At 32.4% G+C, this 22,099-nt stretch overlaps 1 protein-coding gene across 1 annotated transcript; it reads right to left on the bottom strand.

Moving 5' to 3' along the window:
• Positions 1–3,172: 3,172 nt before the first annotated feature.
• Positions 3,173–4,624, bottom strand: LOC108987732. The gene is made up of 2 exons (XM_018960715.2): positions 4,289–4,624; positions 3,173–3,727 (listed from the first exon to the last, which is right to left on the bottom strand). The coding sequence occupies exons 1-2, from the start codon at positions 4,472–4,474 to the stop codon at positions 3,440–3,442; spliced, it is 474 nt and encodes a 157-aa protein (XP_018816260.1). The 5' UTR covers positions 4,475–4,624; the 3' UTR covers positions 3,173–3,439.
• Positions 4,625–22,099: the final 17,475 nt, after the last annotated feature.

The raw sequence follows: 22,099 nt of genomic DNA, 5'->3' as shown, positions 1-22,099 counted from the left end.
GGTACGAGCTGGTATCTCATGGTTTCAATGTCAGGAGTTCGAGTCAAGACATAAGTTGAAGCCTGATCTTTGGGACATGGGATGAGTTTTTGACTAGCTGAATATTTTGGGAGTGTTGTGGTGACGGGCACATCCTTGGAGCAATATCTATGGTTCAAATCGGACATCTCGCAATGGAAAATGGCTCATATAGTCACATTTAGAGAGGATTGCTACACTAGCCGTCCTGGCTCCCATTTTATTAAAAAAAAAAATTGAAAAATTGTAGGAATAGGATCATCACATTTCTAACAAAGCGACATACGCAATTTTAAAAAGATAATTTTAGTACTTAAATAAAAAAATATCAGAAAAATAAATGAATTCTATAATTTTTTTATTACCATTTTTTCAGCAAGACGGTGGAATGACCTTGAACCGGCACGATGACAGACAGTCAGAGCAGATCTATTCTGTGCATTTGTAGAACTCAAGTGCTACAAAATATATTAAGAATGTTGATTGTAATATATATATACATATAATATATAGAACGAATATGAATGTAAATAATTAAAAGATATAAATGTAAAATACCTAATAATCTGGAGATGCAAAAAGATCACAACACTTTCTCTAATCATCTAACTTCATCTGCTAGAAAGGAGACTGTGCAGCCTCTTCCAACGTCTCAAACTTCTTGAAGTGGTGATGACATCATCTGTTGTGATATCGGAATAGTGTAACCATCAACTCATTCACGGTTCTCAAATCCATGCTACGGCCAAAGTCGAGGTCGAATTCGAATCAGGTCAAAAATATGATGTATTAATCTAGGTGAAAAAAATGTACTCTCAAAGTAAACTTACCAGTACACGACTCAAATGTGCTCCTTAATCTCATTCGGAATATCTTGTCATGAGCGCACATAAAATGGAGCATAAGCTCGAACTGCTGTGCCAATATAGGAGGAAAGCGCTGCTGCACTATCATCCACTCTTCCAGTAAAATTATCAAGAATGGTGATCTTGAGTTTTCTGTAACTAAGAAACCATTTGGTTATTAAGAATATTTGTAAATAGTACTAGTGAAGCAGTACTCTGAGAATATATGAAACTAATTGTGTTTCCAAACATAGTCAAAGTCACAATTTGATAAAGGCCTCAAAACAACAATTAGTGGGTTGTCTTATATTGTTGTGATCAGCCTTATATAGTCACATTTAGAGAGGATTGTTACACTAGCAGCCCTGCCTCCCATTTTATTAAAAAAAAAAAAATTGGAGTTATAGGATCATGAGAGGTACGGTACACCGTACAAGCTAGCTAGCTATCACGAGTTCCATTAAATCCCCAGCAGCAGTCATCAGCAACTCATGAAAAATTGATATTTCAAAATAAATTGCAACTCAATCTAAAATACAAAATGCGTCCCTAGCAATCCATGCAAAGCATGCAATCCGATCGAAGCTATACATACTTAAGTTGAAGATGTAAAACCTGATCGATCATGCCAACACGACAGCCAAACCAAGATTGCTGGAAGACAATGTTGGGGATTAATGTCCTTCTGCAGCTTGTAGTGAGACTTTGGAGGCAGCTTGCATGCATGCGGCCTTGTTGGGGATTAATGTTGTTGACGTATCAATCTCTCATATTATTCTTTATTAATTATGATGAAATCTGCGAAATCATCGTCAGTTTCATGCATCTTTTTTCCAGAAAAAAGGACTTCTCTACTATGTACCTGTTCTGATCATGATCATCATTGCATTGAAGAAGTTCGACGTCACTCGGATTCAGTTGGTTTAAAACTCCATTCAGATCGTATCTTTGAGATTCTGAACTAAACCTCCCCACTTGCTCAGCATAATTAGGAGCCCATCCACTGTAGTTTTGATTATAGTTTTGAAAAGGTATGGTTGGATTCATTTGGATTTCCAAAGGAATATTTCTGTACGGATCTTGAATGATCTGATCTCTCAAATCACAAAACATTTGTAAAAGAAAGTTAAAAGAGCAGTACTATTTTTGGGTGTCAAAACCTTGACATGCATAGATCTGAAAAGGAAGAAAATTACTGCAATTCAATACCTGTTGGATCATTGATACTAAAGCATGGCTGGTAATTGGTTTGTTGATAAGCTTGAACTTGTTGCATGTCAACCATTAATGGAGTAGGGACAATATTCGAGAAAGGCGACTGCAAATTACTGGAGCTGATCATGTTTGGCCTACTCTATTGAAATCCAAAGAAAATTCTCTTGTCGCATTGTAGAAATGATCTTGATCTGAGTGGAAGAAAGGAGAACTCAGACTTGGGAATGTTCTGATGCCCAACATTAACATCCAGCTGTCGCATTGAAGGAGCTTCTCATAGTGTTTGTCAAGGGCACCTGGTGGAAATTCAAGATAGTGAGTCCTATATATAGATAGCGTGTCGGTGAGAAATTGAAATAACAAAGAGAACTGTTATAGATATAAAAAGATTATACAAAAGTAAACCCACGAACTGACGTGGGTTACGTGATCCATTAAAGTATTTCTCAATAACAAATGAATCAAGGAAATTATCTTAATATATAAATAAGCATATTGTTTATTGAAAACGAATAAACCTGTGAATTAGAGCTTCACCATCAGTGAAATCTGAACTATTTTTCCAAAGAGTATGTTTCCTCGGCCTCGGATTAGCTTCTATATAGAATGCAGGTGGACTACTGAGCTGAAAAAAGTTACAACACTATGATGAATTGAGACTTGAACAAGGAAGAAAAAAAACTATATCAATTTAAGGATCTTTAATAAAGAGAATGCATGACCTCAATTTCCAGAATTCCAGGCTGACCTTCCAAGCTCTAATTGCTAGAACTTGAGACCACTGTATTTCAATCTTGCTCTTCAAACTATCCTTCAAAATTTCCCACATCATCTTTTTCTTTGCATAGTAACACTTTGCCACCATAGTATATTCACGTTTAGCAACAACCTGCTCATTTTTCAACCAGATAATCTTATTTTATTTTATTTTATTAATTACAGATTTAAAACTTGAGAATCCACGAGCCGATTCTAATAAATGATGCGCAGAAGTTGTTAAGAACCTGCTTGTGGTATGCTGTTGTAATAGAGAAGGATGAAGAAAACGTAGGAGATGGTTGCTGCAAGAAGAAGAACAGAGTGCACGGAAGATGTTTGATAAAAAGACTAGCAGAAATTGTATTGTCACGGGAGTGCTTCGAGGGCTCTCAAACCTCCTTACAGGAATTCTCTTACAATAATATTCTCAATGATATTTTTCCTTTCCTCTGACTTCCCCTCTTATTCTTACATTTCTCTCACCTGTAACTAACTCTTACAATTGATAAACTGACCATGACTGACTCTCAATTAAAACGACAGACTCAATACTTGAAGTAACAAACAGTGTGTTGCCAACAGGTCTCAGCCCCTCTTATTCTTTATTCTCTTCGTTTCTCTGCTCTAGGGTTCATGCCCTTGTCCGAATGCCAGCTCCTGGGTCCCTGACAGAAGTTTGAAGCTTTCATCTTCTTATTATCAGTACAGGCCTTTTCTTGAACCTCAGAATGGCCTGCGCTATGACTATTAGTCCCAGCAACAGCATCAGTACATTTAGTAGTGTTTTCTGCATGGGAAACGCCCAGTTCATCCAAGCCCAAGAAAGGGGCCATGTTCGAGAGTGTCAAACCAATAGGAGGCAAGCGCAGAAGAGCTTCAATCAACTTAGCCTACAAATTATGTTTAAAGTGGCCAAAAAAAATAAAAAAAGAAGAAAGAGAAGAAGTTTAGAACTTAAGCGTGTAATTCATGAATGATATCAGAACAACAGAAACCAACCTTATTAATTTATATCAATGCATGCGCAAAGAACAGAAATCTACATTGTTCACTTCCAAAAATGGCGAAAAGAATAAAAAGATCAATCTTTTGAACAGAAACCAAACTTGAGAGGGATAGAGTTTAATATAAATATTAAAAAAAAAATATATATATATATATCCATATATACATACACTATATATAAGCCCCAGCAATGAGTAGTATAGATGCTGCATGCAGATACCAAAACTCTCTATGCAGATACACAAAACCTTTCCAAAACCTCAAACCAGAATCAACACCCTGAGGCAACCACAGATTTGACTGTTTGAACCCCATGCATAAACCCGCGGATAAACAGCCATAAACTCATCAAGAAAAAGATCAAGAAAACCAGACGTTATTTAAAAAAAAAAAAATGAATCTTGGTCGACATAAAATGGGAGAAAGAAAAGAGTGCTTCAAGACACCTTTTCCTCAGTGTCTGCTGGTGTTTGCATCAGCCTCTGATTTGCTGCTTCATGGATCTGAAGCGCAAGAGCAGAGCTTCTATTGTTATTGCCAGACTCAAACGGCGGGTTCTTTAACTGTTCATGAGACTCAAATAACTCACAATGCTTCTGATTCAACGAGAGAAGCTTCCCACCAGGAACCATGTCTTCGCTTTTCCTCTTCGGGGGGGTGGAGTCGCCAATAAGAACAGATGGCGCGCGTTGTTTGGTAGGAATCGTTGAAATAGGGGAAAGCAGAGTATGGGAAAGAAGTCTTTGTGATATTTGAAAATAAAACGGATTTTTTAGTTTAGAATAGACAATAAGACTCTGGTCATCAAAATTTAAAATATAAAAAAATTGGCTCCAAAAATATTTTTTAGAATTTTTGCCATTTGGATTCGTTATGTGTGTATATATATATATATTTAAAAATTATAAAACGAAAATCAAGAAATTAATATGACTTAATATGATGATTTTTATTATTAATAAAAGTTATTAAATAGTACACCATTGGCTTAATGTGATAATTATTTTACGGTAATTTTATTTGTGATATTTCTAGTAAAAAACTTTTCTAATTTATTTTTATGTCCTTTGCATAGTCATAGAAAGTCTATTTCCAAAGCTCACAATCTACGCGTCTCTCTCCAATTAGAAGCAGACTTCTAACAACTAAAGTATCCTAAGACGCCACCACAGCGTCATGCACGCTTTTGGGTCCGGTATAACCTCTCACTTCAATTGTAATATGGATTCGACTTATTAAATTCATCCCAAATTCTCTTTAAAAGGGAGAGAATACATCTTATAACTTTAACTATTAATTAAGAATTCTATATTTTTATTTTTAGTTTATAAATATTAATATACCTAATTATACTTAAATTATCAAAAAAATATTTCGCACTCTTCGTTAAGATATGATTGTCAAAATTATTTATTATTTTATTTATCTGTCTTAATAGTTAAAATTAAAAGAATAAAATTATGGCGATATAAAAAGTTCAAAGTATAATTTTTTTTAATCAATCTTTCACATTCGAGACTTCTTTTTTATACATATAATACTCTTATAGTCTAACGATGAAATGATATTTACAGTTTTAGAGCGTATAAGTTCCGTACACTCACTTTGGAAAAAATGGTTAAAATGGGACTCACATGATAAAATTACTTTTTTTCTTTTTTGATAAGAAGAAATATAATATTAATAATAAACATTACAGATAACTATCAAACCAAATTGCTTGAGAGATGAAGTCTGAAAAAGAAGCAAGGCGTGGTTTCTCACTCTAGTACAGAAGCCGAATGCCGAGCTTTGGCAATGGTTGTTGATGAATTATATTGGCTACGGATGCTCCTTAAGGATCTTACTCATAAAAACCACACTAGATGTGGATTTCAACTTGTGAAAATACACAGTTAATGACTAAAATTTTAAGAGTTATTCCAATCTCAAGTCTGGCCTCCCAGCCCCAGATCTCTCTCTCTCTCTCTCTCTCTCTCTCTCTCTCTCTCTCTCTCTCTCTCTCTCTCTCTCTCTCGCGTGCGCGCGCATGTGTATGTGCGGATTTTGAATATTTTTTGTTTTCACCCCCAGGAGGTGGGGTAGACAGACCTAGCCCCCAACTCCCTATCCCTGCCCCCGCGTGGGGCAGGGGGCGTGACCAAGGTGGCCCTTCGTCCTGCATCCCTACTCTACACAGCAGCTTGATAATAGAATTTTTCAAACTTTAAACAATATTTTCATTTTTAAAAGGTGATCTACCTAAATTTTCGATCCAACATTTTCCCCAGACTGGTAGCTGTCTGTCTGTTCAGTCTGGCCCAATTATTTTTTATTTTTTTTGTTCTTCGCTTTTTTTCAGATAAATTAATAAAAAAAAATTATTTAAGTTGCTAAATTAAAATTAAGTAAATTATTAATGTTGATTTTGTAACTAACTTATTAAAAAAATAACTAATTATAATTATATTGATGATGTTAATTGATAATTTATTACTAACTTAGAGTATGTCAATATATTATGATAGTTAATGCATAATGAGCTTAAACTTTTTACATTTTGTATATGAATCATAAATAATTGAATTATGCATAGGTCCGTCCATACATGCTTTTATATTTACTTGCAACTTAAGTATTTTACAAAACATTTATCTAATAACTTTAATTTGATTATAGATGTAGATGTTAGTAATTAGTTAATGGTGAATTGATGATATGTTAGTTAATTGATATCATACATTAGTTAATTATAATTTAAAATAATATTTGTAATTACTTTATGTTTACTTACAACTTAGGTATTTTACAAAAATATTGTCTAATAACTTTAATTAGATCATAGATGTAGATGTTAGTAATTAGTTAATTGTGAATTGGTGATAGGTTAATTGATAATGTACATTAGTTAATTAATAGAATATTACTTTGTAATTACATATTTAAAATTTTATATTGTTAGCGGTGATAGGTTAGATGAAAATTATATAATTAATTATACAATTATCATATAAAATAATATATTTAAAAATAAAATATATATTTTCCTATTTGGTCAGTCCGGTTCGGGAAAAATCCATTCCGAGACCGGACCGAAAATAAAAAAAAAAATGAAATTTCTTGAACTGAGACTGACAAGTCCCAACTTCAGGCCGATCAGGACCTACCGGCTTTTAGCCCTATGTATGACATGGCGTTAATTTATCAGGAGTTAGATTTTGATTGGTGTTATTGTAAAAATTTTAAAACTTGAAGAGTAAATTATTAAGATTAAAAAATTCAGAGAGCATTTTACAATCGCATGCCAACGGGTTAAGAGAAGCATTTTCTCTAGAAAAAAAAAATCTTATAAAAATATACTTATAAATTAATATGACTAGATGTGCTATGTTAAATTGTAAATCTCCTATTATTGTAAAATAGATTTGAAATTTCATATCAAATCAGATCAATTGGCATGATCATTTTGTATTTGCAATACTTTTCATGGATCAATGAGTTAATCATAAAAGGAGTTGTGCCAATTCTTGTAACTACAGAGTTCTTATATAGATAGATGCATGCATGCATCATGTATAATACATGTACAATGAGTTAATCCGAATGGGATTATGTTCAAGTTACATATGGTATAACTTTTTTTTTTCGTTTCTTTCCTCCAAATTAATTTCTTAATTTCTATATAAAATGATAAATTTGTCGAACCCACCGTTAGATTGAGTATTAATTAATCCTATTTAAGCTAATCGAGCACGTCAAATTTCATAAAGATTTCATACGTTTACAATCATCCATTAATTAATTGACTAATTTGTTCCGTATATTGCAAGAATATGTTTTTAAAAAAAATTTCGAAATATTTTGTTTCTATGGCGTAGCTGGTACATAGAACATTATAGTTTTGTACCGGTCAGAATTTCGGTTGTTTCGGCCCGACCCGGCCAATATTCCGGCCTTTACTTTTTTTTTTTTTTTTTTTTTTTTCATTTTTTCAAACTACAAGCTCATTTTTTTATTCCTTAATTCAAACTAAAATATTTTTAATTTATATATAATTTATTCGTATATAAACTATTATTTTGAAATATAATTTTTATATATTTATATATATAATCTATTCATATATAGACTATTTTGAAACGGTATCCGAAACGATACTGATATCGAAATATCTCATTTCATTACCTCGATCGAAACGGTCATCGTTACGGTATACAAAACATTGGACTTTGAATACTTTATAAATAATATAATTTGATGAAAAGATGCATATGCAAAAGAGACAGAAATCGATGGCCAAAGTTTAATTGGAGGAATAGACTATCAAGGTGGTACTCTAGTTGGTATGAGTTGGTATTTCATGACTTCGAAGTCAGGAGTTCGAGTTAAGATATAAGTTGAAATCACTTGTGATGGTAAAACCTAACATTTATGCCATGCGATGAGCTTTAAACTAGTTGGATATTTTGAGAGTGTTGTAATGACGGACTTGCCCTTGAAACATAACTATTGAATATTTTGAGAGTGTTGTAATGACGGACTTGCCCTTGAAGCAATAACTATGATCCATACTGAACATTTCGCAACGGAGAATGGCTCATAGCCTCATACGGTCACGTCTAGGGAAGGGAAGATTGCTACCTAGCCGTCCCCCCTCCCCTTTTACTAAAATAAAATAAAAATGGTGGAATAGGATCAGGTACGGAACACCGTACAAGCTAGCTAGCTATCACGGGTTCCATTAGAATCCCCAGCAGTCATCAGCAACTCATAAAAAATTGATATTTCTGAATAAATTGCAACTCAATCTAAAATACAAAATGCGTCCCCAATAATCCATGCAAAGCATGCAATCCGATCGAGGCAATACATAATTAAGTTGAAGATGTAAAACCTGATCGATCATGCCAACACGGCAGCCAAACCAAGATTGCTGGAAGACAATGTTGGGGATTAATGTCCTTCTGCAGCTTGAAGTGAGACTTTGGAGGCAGCTTGCATGCATGCGGCCTTGTTGGGGATTAATGTTGTTGACGTATCAATCTCTCATATTCTTTATTAATTATGATGAAATCTGCACAATCATCGTCAGTTCCATGCTTCATTTTTCCAGAAAAAGAACTTGTCTTCTATGTACCTGTTCTGATCATGATCATCATTGCATTGAAGAAGTTCGCCGTCACTCGGATTCAGTTGGTTTAAAACTCCATTCAGATCGTATCTTTGAGATTCTGAACTAAACCTCTGCACTTGCTCAGCATAATTAGGAGCCGATCCACTGTAGTTTTGATTATAGTTTTGAAAAGGTATGGTTGGATTCATTTGGATTTCTAAAGGAATATTTCTGTACGGATCTTGAATGATCTGATCTCTCAAATGATCATCTGATGATGTAGCTAATATTGAAAATGGTTCTTGAATCTGATCTCTTCCCAGGATATTTGCAGAATGGATCATTCCTTGACCCCAGATCATTCCCATCATTGGATTTTCTGCTCCTTGGTTTCTAATATTCTCAACAAAATGCAGAGGGAAATTCATAACCATCCCTTCACAAAACATTTGTAAAAGAAAGTTAAAAGAGCAGTACTATTTTTGGGTGTCAAAACCTTGACATGCATAGTTCTGAAAAGGAAGAAAATTACTGCAATTCAATACCTGTTGGATCATTGATACTAAAGCATGGTTGGTAATTGGTTTGTTGATAAGCTTGAACTTGTTGCATGTCAACCAGAAAAGGAGTAGGGACAATATTCGAGAAAGGCGACTGCAAATTACTGGAGCTGCTGATGTTTGGCCTATCTCTATTGTAATCCAAAGAAAGTTCTCTTGTCGCATTGTAGAAATGATCTTGATCTGAGTGGAAGAAAGGAGAACTCAAACTTGGGAATGGTCTCATGCTCAAAATTAACATCCGGCTGTCGCATTGAAGGAGCTTCTCAAAGTGTTTGTCAAGTGCACCTGGAGGAAGTTCAAGATAGTGCCTCCTATATATATATATAGATAGCGTGTCAGTGAGAAATTAACATTCAATATAAGAGCTTATGTGTATATATAAGCATATTGTTTATTAAAAAAACAAATAAACCTGTGAATTAGAGCTTGACCATCAGTGAAATCTGAACTATTTTTCCAAAGAGTATGTTTCCTCGGCCTTGGTTTGGCTTCTATATAGAATGCAGGTGGACTACTGAGCTGAAAAAAGTAACAACACTATGATGAATTGAGACTTGAACAAGGAAGAAAAAAGACTATATCAATTTAAGGATATATATAAAGAGAATGACCTCAATTTCCAGAATTCCAGGCTGACCTTCCACCATTGAAGCTCTAATTGCTAGAACTTGAGACCACTGTATTTCAATCTTGCTCTTCAAACTATCCTTCAAAATTTCCCACACCATCTTTTTCTTTGCATAGTAACACTTTGCCACCAAAGCACCTTCACGTTTAGCAACAACCTGCTCATTTTTCAGTCAGATATTCTTATTGTTTATTTTATTTTATTGTGTCTTTAAGTCTTTGATTATTTATTAATTTCAGATTTCAAGTTCCGGGTATCACCTTCCACGAGCCGATTCTAATAAATGATGCGAGGAAGTTTGAAGCCTTCAACTTGATCTTATTATCAGTACGGGCCTTTTCTTGAACCCCAGAATGACCTGAGCTGTGACTACTACTCCCAGCAACAGCATCAGTACATTTAGTAGTGTTTTCTGCATGGGAAACGCCCAGTTCATCCAAGCCCAAGAAAGGGGCCATGTTCGAGAGTGTCAAACCAATAGGACGCAAGCACAGAAGAGCTTCAATCAACTTAGCCTACAAATTATGTTTAAAGTGGCAAAAAAAAAAACGAGAGAGAGAGAGAGAGAGAGAAGAAGTTTAGAACTTAAGCGTGTAATTCATGAATGATATCAGAACAACAGAAACCAACCTTATTAATTTATATCAATGCATGCGCAAAGAACAGAAATCTACATTGTTCACTTCCAAAAATGGCGAAAAGAATAAAAAGATCAGATCTTTTGAACAGAAACCAAACTTGAGAGGGATAGAGTTTAATATAATACATATATAAATATCCATAAATACATACGCTATATATAAGCCCCAGCAATGAGTAGTACAGATGCTGCATGCAGACACCAAAACTCTCCATGCAGATACACAAAACCTTTCCAAAACCTCAAACCAGAAACAACCACAGATTTGACTATTTGAACCCCATGCATAAACCCGCGGATAAACAGCCATAAACTCATCAAGAAAAAGATCAAGAAAACCAGACGTTTATTAAAAGAAAAAATGAATCTTGATCGACATACAATGGGAGAAACAAAGGGAGAAAGAAAAGAGTGCTTCAAGACACCTTTTCCTCAGTGTCTGCTGGTGTTTGCATCAGCCTCTGATTTGCTGCTTCTTGGATCTGAAGCGCACAAGCAGAGCTTCTATTGTTATTGCTAGACTCAAACGGCGGGTTCTTTAACTGTTCATGAGACTCAAATAACTCACAATGCTTCTGATTCAACGAGAGAAACTTCCCACCATGAACCATGTCTTCGCTTTTACTCTTCTTTTAAGCAAACTATTTGAGATCAGAATAACCCACACACACTTTCAAATGAATCCGGAAATCCTTCAGTTGGACGATATGATATATATCTATATATGTAGAGAGAGAGAGAGAGAGAGAGAGAGGGAGGGCGCCAATAAGAACAGATGGCGCACGTAGTTTGGTTGGAATCGTTGAAACAGGGGAAAGCAGAGTATGGGAAAGAAGTCTATGTGATATTTGAAAATAAAACGGATTTTTTAGTTTAGAACAGACAATTAGCTACGTTTGGATTGTGAGAATATCTAAGAAGTGTTAAGAATATTTATGAATAGTTATGAGTAGAGACTGGAGTGAATTTATAGATCTCATTGGAAATATTTTTAGTTATTTAAATGTGTGAAGTATGTTGAGTTGTTGATTTTTAGATAGATGGTTGAAAAAGGTGTAGGTCTCATAAATATTATAGTGATTTTATTTTTAGTAATAAATATTATAGTAATTTTATTATAGTGATTTTTTAATATTAATAAATATTGTAGTGATTTTATTTTTATATATAATAATGATAAATATTATAATGATTTTATTTTTAATTTATATATAATAGTGATAAATATTATAATGATTTTATTTTTATATATATAATAGTGATAAATATTATAGTAATGTTATTTTTTATTTATATATTATAATGATAAATATTAGAGTGATTTTATTTTTTATTTATATTTAATAGCGATAAATATTATAGTGATTTTATTTTTTATTTATATTTAGTAGCGATAAATATTATTGTGATTTTATTTTTTATTTATATATAATAGTGATAAATATTATTGTGATTTTATTTTTTATTTATATTTAATAGCGATAAATATTATTGTGATTTTATTTTTTATTTATATATAATAGTGATAAATATTATAGTGATTTTTAGAAAAACTTTGATACGAAGATGGTTCATTGCTTTTGGTATGTGGAGTATTTCCAACAGTACGAAAATATTTGAAAAGTGTTGAGGTATGTTGGCTATCTAAACTTAGACTCTGGTCATCAAAATTTAAAATATAAAAAAATTGGCTCCAAAAATATTTCTTGAAATTTTTGCCATTTGGATTCGTTATATGTATATATATATATATACATATATATTTAAAAATTATAAAACGAAAATCAAGAAATTAATATGACTTAATATGATGACTTTTATTATTAATAAACGTTATTAAATAGGACACCATTGGCTGAATGTGATAGTTATTTTACGGTAATTTTATTTGTAATATTTTCTTATAAAAATATTTTCTAATTTATTTTTATATCCTTTGGATAGTCATAGAATGTCTATTTCCAAAGCTAACAATGTACAAGTCTCTCTGCAATTGGAAGCAGAGCTCTACTGTGTATTATATAACAAATAAAAGGTTTCCACTTATCAAATTCATCCCAAATTCTCTTTAAAAGAGGGAGATAGAGAGAGAGGAAGAATACATCTTATAACTTTAACTATTAATTAAGAATTCTATATTTTATTTTTAGTCTATAAATATTAATCTACTTTTTTTTTTTTTTTTTACCAAAAGGAGGGTAGCATCTTCGGCATTTTATTAAAGAAAACTCACTTGTGACAGAGGTAAACTATGGTTACAATAACAACTAACTTATGAAAAATTATAATACAATAAAACAATCACAAACTCAAAACAACGCCTAGACATAAACAAAACCATATTTATCAAAAATATTAATATGCCTAATTATATTTAAATTATCAAAAAAATATTTCACACTCTTCGTTAAAATATGATTGTCAAAATTATTTTTTATTATTTTTTATCTGTCTTAATAGTTGAAATTAAAAGTATAAAATTATGATGGTATAAAGAGTGCAAAGTATAATTTTTTTAACCAATCTTTCACATTCGAGACTTCTTTTTTATACGTATAATACTCTTTTAGTCAAACTGTTAGAACTAAGAGAAATGATATTTACAGTTTTAAAGTATGTAAGTTCCGTACACTCACTTTAAAAAAAGTGGTTAAATATGGGGCTCACATAACAAAATTACTTTTTTTTGTTTTTTGATAAGAAGAAACATAATATTAATGATAAACATTACAAATTACTATCAAGTCAAATTGCTTGAGAGATGAAGTCTGGAAAACCATCATACCACATCTCAATAGACTCAACAGACCAAGCATGTCGGGCTAGACCAGAAGCAGCCTCATTTCCCAACCTACTCACATGTTGAATCTGATATTCCTAAAAAATAGCCAATCACTTCTTTGTTTCTTGCAATAAAATCCCCAGTATTGAAAAAGACTATGTTGTAGCTTGAATCTCTCTTACCATCAATAGACACTCACTCTCTATGATCCGCTTTTTAATACCCATAAGAGCACATAACTGCAAGCCTCGAAACACAGCAAGCAACTCTATATCCTCGGGAGCAACAACCTCAACTTCATCTTTGCTAGCAGCCATAACAGTTTTACTATTAGCATCTCTGAGTATAGCACCAATCCCAGCTTTGTGTTAATCTCTAAATATAGCCCCATCCACATTTAACTTCAGAAAACCAGCAGGAGGTGGTTTTCACCCACATAACTTCTTAATCTCTGCATTAGACTTCTGTCTTACATCTGTGTACATCCTGTGAAGAGAGAGAGCATGCTCCACAACCTGACTCGATTCAAGTGTCACTTGTTCGTGCATCTTCTTGTTCCTCCTATACTAAAGCCCCAAGCTATTGAGAAAAAACTAGTCAAAGTCTCTGTTTTATCGAGAGCTTTCACTTGCATAGCAATATTAAAAAATGAGTTATTTTTTTTTCACATTTTGTAGAAAAATACCCAACTGATCTTTAAACTGATATGGTTTCATATGATACATTATATCTACTTTATAATAAAAATAACTTTACAATCTAATGTATCACATCAAGTCATGTTAATTCGTGGATTTCTCTTTGTAGCTAAAACATTTCTCTTTATTTTTTCTTGAATACTAAAATTGAATGAGAGTGCTATATGCTACTTTTCTTCATAAGACATGACAAACTATAAAATTGATGATTTCAAAATTATGTCATGACCATGTAATCAATTAATTAATGAGATTTGCAAGTTTTTTGTTTTTTTTTTTCCGTTCACCTTGTGCTTAATTGATGTACTGAGAAGGGACAAATATTGAAGATGATGTTGGATGCAGCCGGGGTCAAGGCCTCAAGTATCTTCAAGAATCTAATTTTGTATATTTTGAAAACAATGTATCTTCAAAGGTTGGCCGCTACTAGTCATCCATCCATCATAATATATTATTATAGAACAAATTAAAGGGAGTGATTGTTGATTGGTACTATGTCTTACACCTAATTTGCATCTAATAATTTCACCATTAATTTCTACTTTTGGATACCATAAATGTTTTAGTCATAAAAAAAAAATCATAAAAATAAATTGATAAACTGATGTGAGTTGATATAATATATCAAGTTGTAAAGTTACTTTTATTATAAACTAAATCTAACATATCACATGAATCTATGTCAATTTGTAAATTTACTTTTGTAAAATCTCTTTATTATAGCACTTGTGTTTGGATATATATAGCAGTTTATCTATTTGCCCATGATCTAATGATCCAAATTATCAGCATAATGCAATAATATCCTAATAATACATAGGAAATGGTGAATTTGTGTATGGGTATTTTTTCATTTAATGGTACTAAAATGTTTGTGATTATATTAATTGTTAGAAATGCCCACTTGGTCCATTTAAAAATAAAAAAATCATGATAAGATTGGCTTAATTCTCCAATACACTTAATTAGCACTAATTAATATTAGACTATTAATTAGTTGGTGATAAGCATGGAGTTGGGACTGTTATAAGCTAGGGAAGTCCATGGGATCCTTTTAATTCATGTCTGTGTGCTTCTTATATTATGTTAGTGTTGTTTGATAAAAATATATAGCAGTTTTGTTTAATAAAGTTGTGAATTAAAGAGAAATGGTTGAGAAATTTGTGAGCTCTAACTCCCCTCATATATATATATATATATATATATATATATATATATATATTTTGGGGGCCAGGGTGAAGATTGGGAAATTTAGATATCATTATTATAAGTACTTATTTTATGATATCATGACACTGAACGATCAACTTGAGTGATCTTTTAGGTCATAATCAAAGTTTTTTCCTAATTTTTTAATGCTTTTAAGACATGAGAATAAAATGAGAACAATTGGAGGCTGCTAGCTAGCTAGCTTTTAACTCTTGCCTTTACATGATGGCAACATAAATAATTAAGAAATGACTATTATACTATAATTATTTTATAATCTATTTTGCTTCCACGAATGCGATATCAATTCATTAAAAATATGATTTTTTTTTAAGTTTTTATTTTGAATCTCTTATCTCTAGTACTGTTCCTCCTGGTCCCGGCCCGAAAACTCAGGTATTCCTAGATCGGAATCCGAATTTTAAAACTGAGCCTACAGCCGGACCGGGTTACCCTCGGTCAGGTTGTCTCATTTCAATTTTAATTTTTTTTATATATTTTTACTCCTATAAATTAAAGAAATATATAAGTGACAGTGGATAAGTAATGTTTGTAACGTGGGAGCTGTGAAAAGTGAGGGTATGTTGTGTATTATAATCGGAAGTAATAATTAATTATTTTTAAGAGCTAGAGGATGGTGATGATCATATATATTAGGGGAGCTTGCATGCAGCTGCTTCATGTTCATGACTTAGACTGTGGATAAGAATGAGATGTCAGACTGAGTTGGAAACAATCATGTGCTCATGGTTGAGGGTCTTTAAGAATAACATATTTTTTTAGGGTAACGACAATTAGCAATCCTCCGTGTATTTATTTTGTAATCACGGTTTTTTTTGTCATTAGTGAGGATTTTTAATAAAATTGGAGTACCGTCATCTTTTTTTTTTTTTTTAAAACATATAGTCTAAGTCGCAATTTGATAAAAGCCTCAAAACTTTGAAAATATCCAATTGGGATTTATTGAATTCTTTAGAAAGCTTTCAAGATCAAGATATAGGGTTCAAGTTATATATATTGAGAATTTTTTTTTTATTAAGAAGTTTATTATAAATTATCTTTGGATGTTAAAAAACTACTATATATCATGAATGCCTCAAAAAGCTTCCAATTATAAGAAGCCCCTTTGATAGTTTGCTCTAATAGAAATCGAAGTCATGTATGTACGTACACAATGCAAATTTAAGTCGCAATTGACTTGTTACTTAACAAGTAACTTACCAGTTTACCATTAGTACATACGTATACATATATATATATATATATATATATATATATATATAATCTACTCTACTCTGAAATGAATTTTATAAAAAAATATAAAAAACGTTTTACAATAATTAGTGGGTTGTCTTATATTGTTGTGATCAGCCTTATTTATAGATATATTTGCTTAAAAGAACCCAAAACAAAATTAACAAGAAAATCTTATTCACAAGTGATAAGCTCATGCTTTACACACATTCGATATTCCTGATATGACATGATTTGATTTATATGAAAAATTCACAAATTTAATTTGCAAATCAATTTGTGACACATCTATAATGTATTCTCATACCAGCTTATGAATAGAATGACTAAAAAATTATATAGTATTGTTTTTTTCCCTAGTTTGTGGTAAGCATAATTAATTTAGAGTTAATGCTTATCTAGTTAGAAAGTCATGATGGATGTATCTTATGAAGGAAGCATCCATTTTTACTTTTTTTTTTAAGTTCATTTAATTTTGTTTCCATTGGTTGTGGAAGATGTATGTGGTATTTTTTTTAAACAAAGTTCTAATTCTAGAGTTATTGATCAAATTTTAGTACCTAAACTAAAAGAGATGTCGATAAATATATCAAATAGACTATAATATTTGTTGACCATTTAATATTGCTTGAGAAATTTATTCAAATAATTCAGGCCTTGTTTGGATACAGAAATGGTTTCATCTCATAATTACAATTTTTTCAAATTTTCACATAAAATATAATAAACAATTCAATTTTTTTAAATCTTAAAACAATAATAATATTAAAAAATTATATTCTAACAATATTGAAAAATTGTCAGAAATAATCAATTGCAGCGATTTTAGGGAGTTTTTGCAACTATTTTGAGCGCTGAAAAGACCTTATTGCTTGTCATGTCATCTAAAACCATCTCATCTTATCTCACTATCCAAACGAACCCTCTTGCGTCCATATCTTTCCATTTCTAAGGCATAAAGTTCAAACTCTAGGCCATCAAAACCTCATTCTTTTATCACAATCATGGATTTTGCACACTAGTTGTAGCTCTAAGAAAATAATGGCATCTTCACCTAATCTTCAATCCCTACAAGTGTGTGTAGTCAAATTTTCTATCCTTCAAGGATCTATATATAAAGATTAATTAGAACTATATATAAAAGAATGAGATTGAAGAGAAGGAAGACATGATCATTTAGTTGTATATAATATATAGACTCAATAAGGGATTGAAATTAGTACAAAAAGATTCTAACTTTTTTTAAAAAATATTTATTGTGATTTGGAGATAAATCCGCCAAATGTCCCACGTGAGATTTGAGAATGCATGGGTTGGCTGCAAAAAGCTGTTGAAGTGGATAATGGACGTAGTTAGGCGCCTACTATTTCAGAAAGCTATGCATATTGCTATTCTAAATTCAACCACACTTTCCATTCATCTAATAGGAGGGAAAATAAATTTAAAAAATAAAATAAAATAAAATTATCCAACTTTTGATTATTAATTTTCACGTCACAGAAGATGATCATCCTCCTTTTAGAGGAGCAATCACTAGCTTTGATAGTGATGGTTTCAACTATGTAAAATGGCCTCAGAATCCTTGGCCTGCAAGAACAAACAGTCTCTCTCAATTTCTTGGTGGAATTATGACCCAGCATCATTACCTCCAATCTCTCTCTCTCTCTCTCAATCTTGAAGGTTCATGCATGAGATCTTTGAGGGTCCATTATAATTGGTTCTTTCTAATACACTATAAAGTCTTTGAAGATCTTATTAATTACTACCAAGGCTTTCCTTTCCTGACCATCTGTTTAAGAGTTGCTTGGATAGTGAGATAAGATGAAATAGTTTTAGATGAAAGTTGAAAGTTAAATAAAATATTGTTAAAATATTATTTTTTAATATTATTATTGTTTTGAAATTTGAAAAAATTGAATTATTTATTATATTTTGTGTAAAAATTTAAAAAAATTGTAATGATAAGATCATGAAATGAGATGGGATGAGATGGGATGGGTTGAGAGTGTTTCTCAATCCAAACGATTCATTCATGGTAGGGGTCTACAAAAAGACACTCCAAAGATATTACTTCATATATATATACTTGCCATAGTCTTGACTAATTAGTGACAATGCATGATTCCATAATAATGAGTCTTATCTATTAATCATGCTTCTTTCCGTCTAATCGATATCGACGCGTGACACAAAAACATGTAAATAATCTCATAATTAGAAGGTAAAAATTCTTACTAATTGTTGCAAGATCTTATAGAGGTGCCATTAAATTGCAAGCACAAAGAAAGATATCAAAGAGAAACATGATTCTAGTGAATATCATTTCAGATACAAACAAATATTTGTGAGACCAATTTTCTTACTTTCCCACCCTAAAACTCCAATCAATTTTGAAAAAGTGAAAAGAGTGACTATAATCATAAGGGAAGTGCATGCTTTGAAGTGAGATTTGAGGGCGTTTGTGTGGGTCCTGATCCTCTTAGGTCTAGTCTCAATCAGTGGGACACACATGATGATCCAACCGCCCACAAAGATTTTCTTTCCAAAAGAGTCAAACACTCTGAAAAAGAAAACAAAGTGACCAACCCACTCTCATGTGAAGCACCCAGCCATGAATAGAATGATCAGTGACATTAAGATCAGCAAGTGGCAGCGTGGGTTCAATGCTGAGTAAGCAACTTTCTTCTACTGACTAGTACCATATTTCTAGAGCAAATATACTTCTGACCTTTAAATCGATTTGTCTTGTTGTATTAGGCTGTTGGAATTAAGATACTGCACTCCATCTATCACTCTTCTTCAATAGCACTACTCTTTGTCCAATTTTAATGATCAAGACATATGACATAGTTTTAAATGCTAGCTATTATCATCTAGGTCTTTTCTGTCCGATATTTAGAGGATATAGTGTTACTACGGCCATATTCAAGTAGAAAAATCACCTCTAGGCCTGGTTTGGACAAAGAGTTTTTTTTTTTTTTTATATAAATGTGGGTGTTTGGGTCAGTTTGCACGCACTTCGACTAATCTTATGGGGCCCTGAAGTTAACAACCAGGTAAATCTCCAATGGCCGGAACTCTAACTGGTGACCATTGGAAAGCAAACCCAAGGCCAGACCAGCTGAGCTACCCCTCAGGATTTTGGACAGAGATGCTTTTATCTTATTTCATCTCATCTCAATATCCAAATATAACATAACTCATTTATTTTGTTTTTCCAAAAAAAAGGGTCACATCAACCCAATGAGAAAAAAGCTAGAATAAAAATATAGTACATAGCATAACTCCAACCAAAGTCATCACATTCCTCACCTCAAACAATAACACCTTCATCGCATTTGCCACATTATTTAATTATAAAAATATATAACAGATCATGTCAGACTGCATAATTGCATAATTCAAGAGGAAATTACAGGGAATATGATGGTCTTGACTTTGCTCCTCCTTGCTGCTATAGTTTTTTCCTTAACCTGAGTTTGACCACGAGAATGAAAGTTCTGTGACCTCAGATGAACCAAGATCTTTGCAAACAGGAAAATGATTTATGCAAGTCTAGGATGTACAAGCTCCGTGCAGGCCCTTTAAAAAAAAATCGTACACATATGAAAATAAAGAATTATATTCTATTGTTGATCCGCAGAAATAGTAAATTCTAAATAAATTACCTTCTAACTAGCCAAAGGAGAGATTTATATGGGAGATAAGATCATGTCATCATGCCACTATTGTTTTGTATTAATTTTTAACATTAAAATTACATGATGAGAATCATCAGCTCATGAAAATATGATGTGGTACTATAAATGGGCCATTTGCCTATGTTTATACATTGGGTGTATCCAAGTCCTAAGTGCTTTATGGCTTTGATAGTCGAGTAAGCAATTTGTTGCTCCAAAATCTTTGGGAAGGGGGGCCCTTGCCCCCACTCCCAATTTTCTTCACGAGCAATGGCCCCTGCTCTTCAAAGATTTTGGAGCAATGAATTGGTTACTAACTTATCCAAAAAAGAAAATGAGACAACAATAGTTGATGCTCGGGAAATATGTAAAAGATAGACACATAGGGAACTTAAATTTATCACACAATCATAAATGAGAACTGTGCGAACCTTGTGAGGTCCCTCTTAGTTTTCCAATATCCTTTCCTTTACATCGGCTAATTCATAATGATGATCTTCATCAAGAATTTTATTGTGAAATCACCACTTATTCTCATCACGTGTGGATCAGACTCTCCTTCAATAAGTGAACCCAATACATAGAATATTTAATCAAATGTGATAGAGTGTAGAATCAGGTTTCAAAATCCGGACCTCTAATTTGATACTATGTGAAATCACCACTTGTCTCAAAATTTTAAACTGATGGAAAGATGTAGATTTTATTGTTTATTTTCTATCTTAACAATGTACCCAAAAAACATCAAAGTTCTCATCACTGCATTTGGCAATGGCAATATAAAATGCTTATTTCAATAATCTGCATAATTCAAAAATTCAGGATAAAAAACAATACTTCAATGTGGTAAGCATGGAGTTTGTACACGGTTATCCATTCCATAACACAATTGAAATTAAATCAAAGCAAGCTATTGAATTTTTCACATGATCAGCATTGGCAGATATAGGAGCATGAAAACTTTGGCATCTCAAAAACATTTTATTCACTTAAAGTTAATTATGACTTTTGTTGCAGGAGTAAACAAACCTATAATTTCCCCAAGGAAGAGCAGTCAACCATTCTAGATAGTTCACTTGAACTGGCTTCTAAGAGCTGCAGTTTTGTAAGCTTTTCTTCTATGACTTGCAAAACATGAGGTGGGCATTTCTTCTATGAGCTTTCATCATGAACTTAGTGAAAGTAGGGATGAGCTACATCTTGCTGTAGATGCCATTGATCCATATTATTACATTATACCACCACAATTCATTCATTGGTCATTACATTTTTTTTTTATACATTTGGAGAGGGGGTGTTTCAAACCCAAGACCTCAATTTCGAAGGCTGAGGGTTTATGTCAATCAGGCCACAAGCCTTTGGTTATTGGTCATTATAGTTAGAATCATCCAATTAGGTCAAAAAGTATATATGTATGCCTTCAATTCTCTACAAGTTTTTGCTTGGAAACCAGCCATGCTAAACCTTGATAATACAGATTTCAGCTACAAATGGACCTTCTGCCCATATTATTAAGTGTTCCTTTTCGACGGGGAAGCAACTTAATAATACTTAAGAGAAAAGATAAGAAAAGAACTAACCAGAAAGTGTGGTTTTGTCCTTTGTCTCCAATGCCAATTCCTGTATCAAAACAATTACAAGATCATGGATCAAGGTTTAAAAAAATAACACTCTATAAAGATGGTGGAATGACAGGATAACACGAATAACA

Source organism: Juglans regia, chromosome 8 (assembly GCF_001411555.2).
Source record: "Juglans regia cultivar Chandler chromosome 8, Walnut 2.0, whole genome shotgun sequence".
NCBI classification, from domain to species: Eukaryota; Viridiplantae; Streptophyta; class Magnoliopsida; order Fagales; family Juglandaceae; genus Juglans; species Juglans regia.
This window is presented reverse-complemented; position numbering and strand designations above follow the sequence as displayed.

Coding starts and splice junctions, on each gene's coding strand:
- LOC108987732 (XM_018960715.2), bottom strand. CDS start 4,474: ATGGTTCCTGGTGGGAAGCTTCTCTCGTTGAATCAGAAGCATTGTGAG. Junction 3,728..4,288: donor CAGCAGACACTGAGGAAAAG/GTGTCTTGAAGC, acceptor CATAATTTGTAG/GCTAAGTTGATTGAAGCTCT.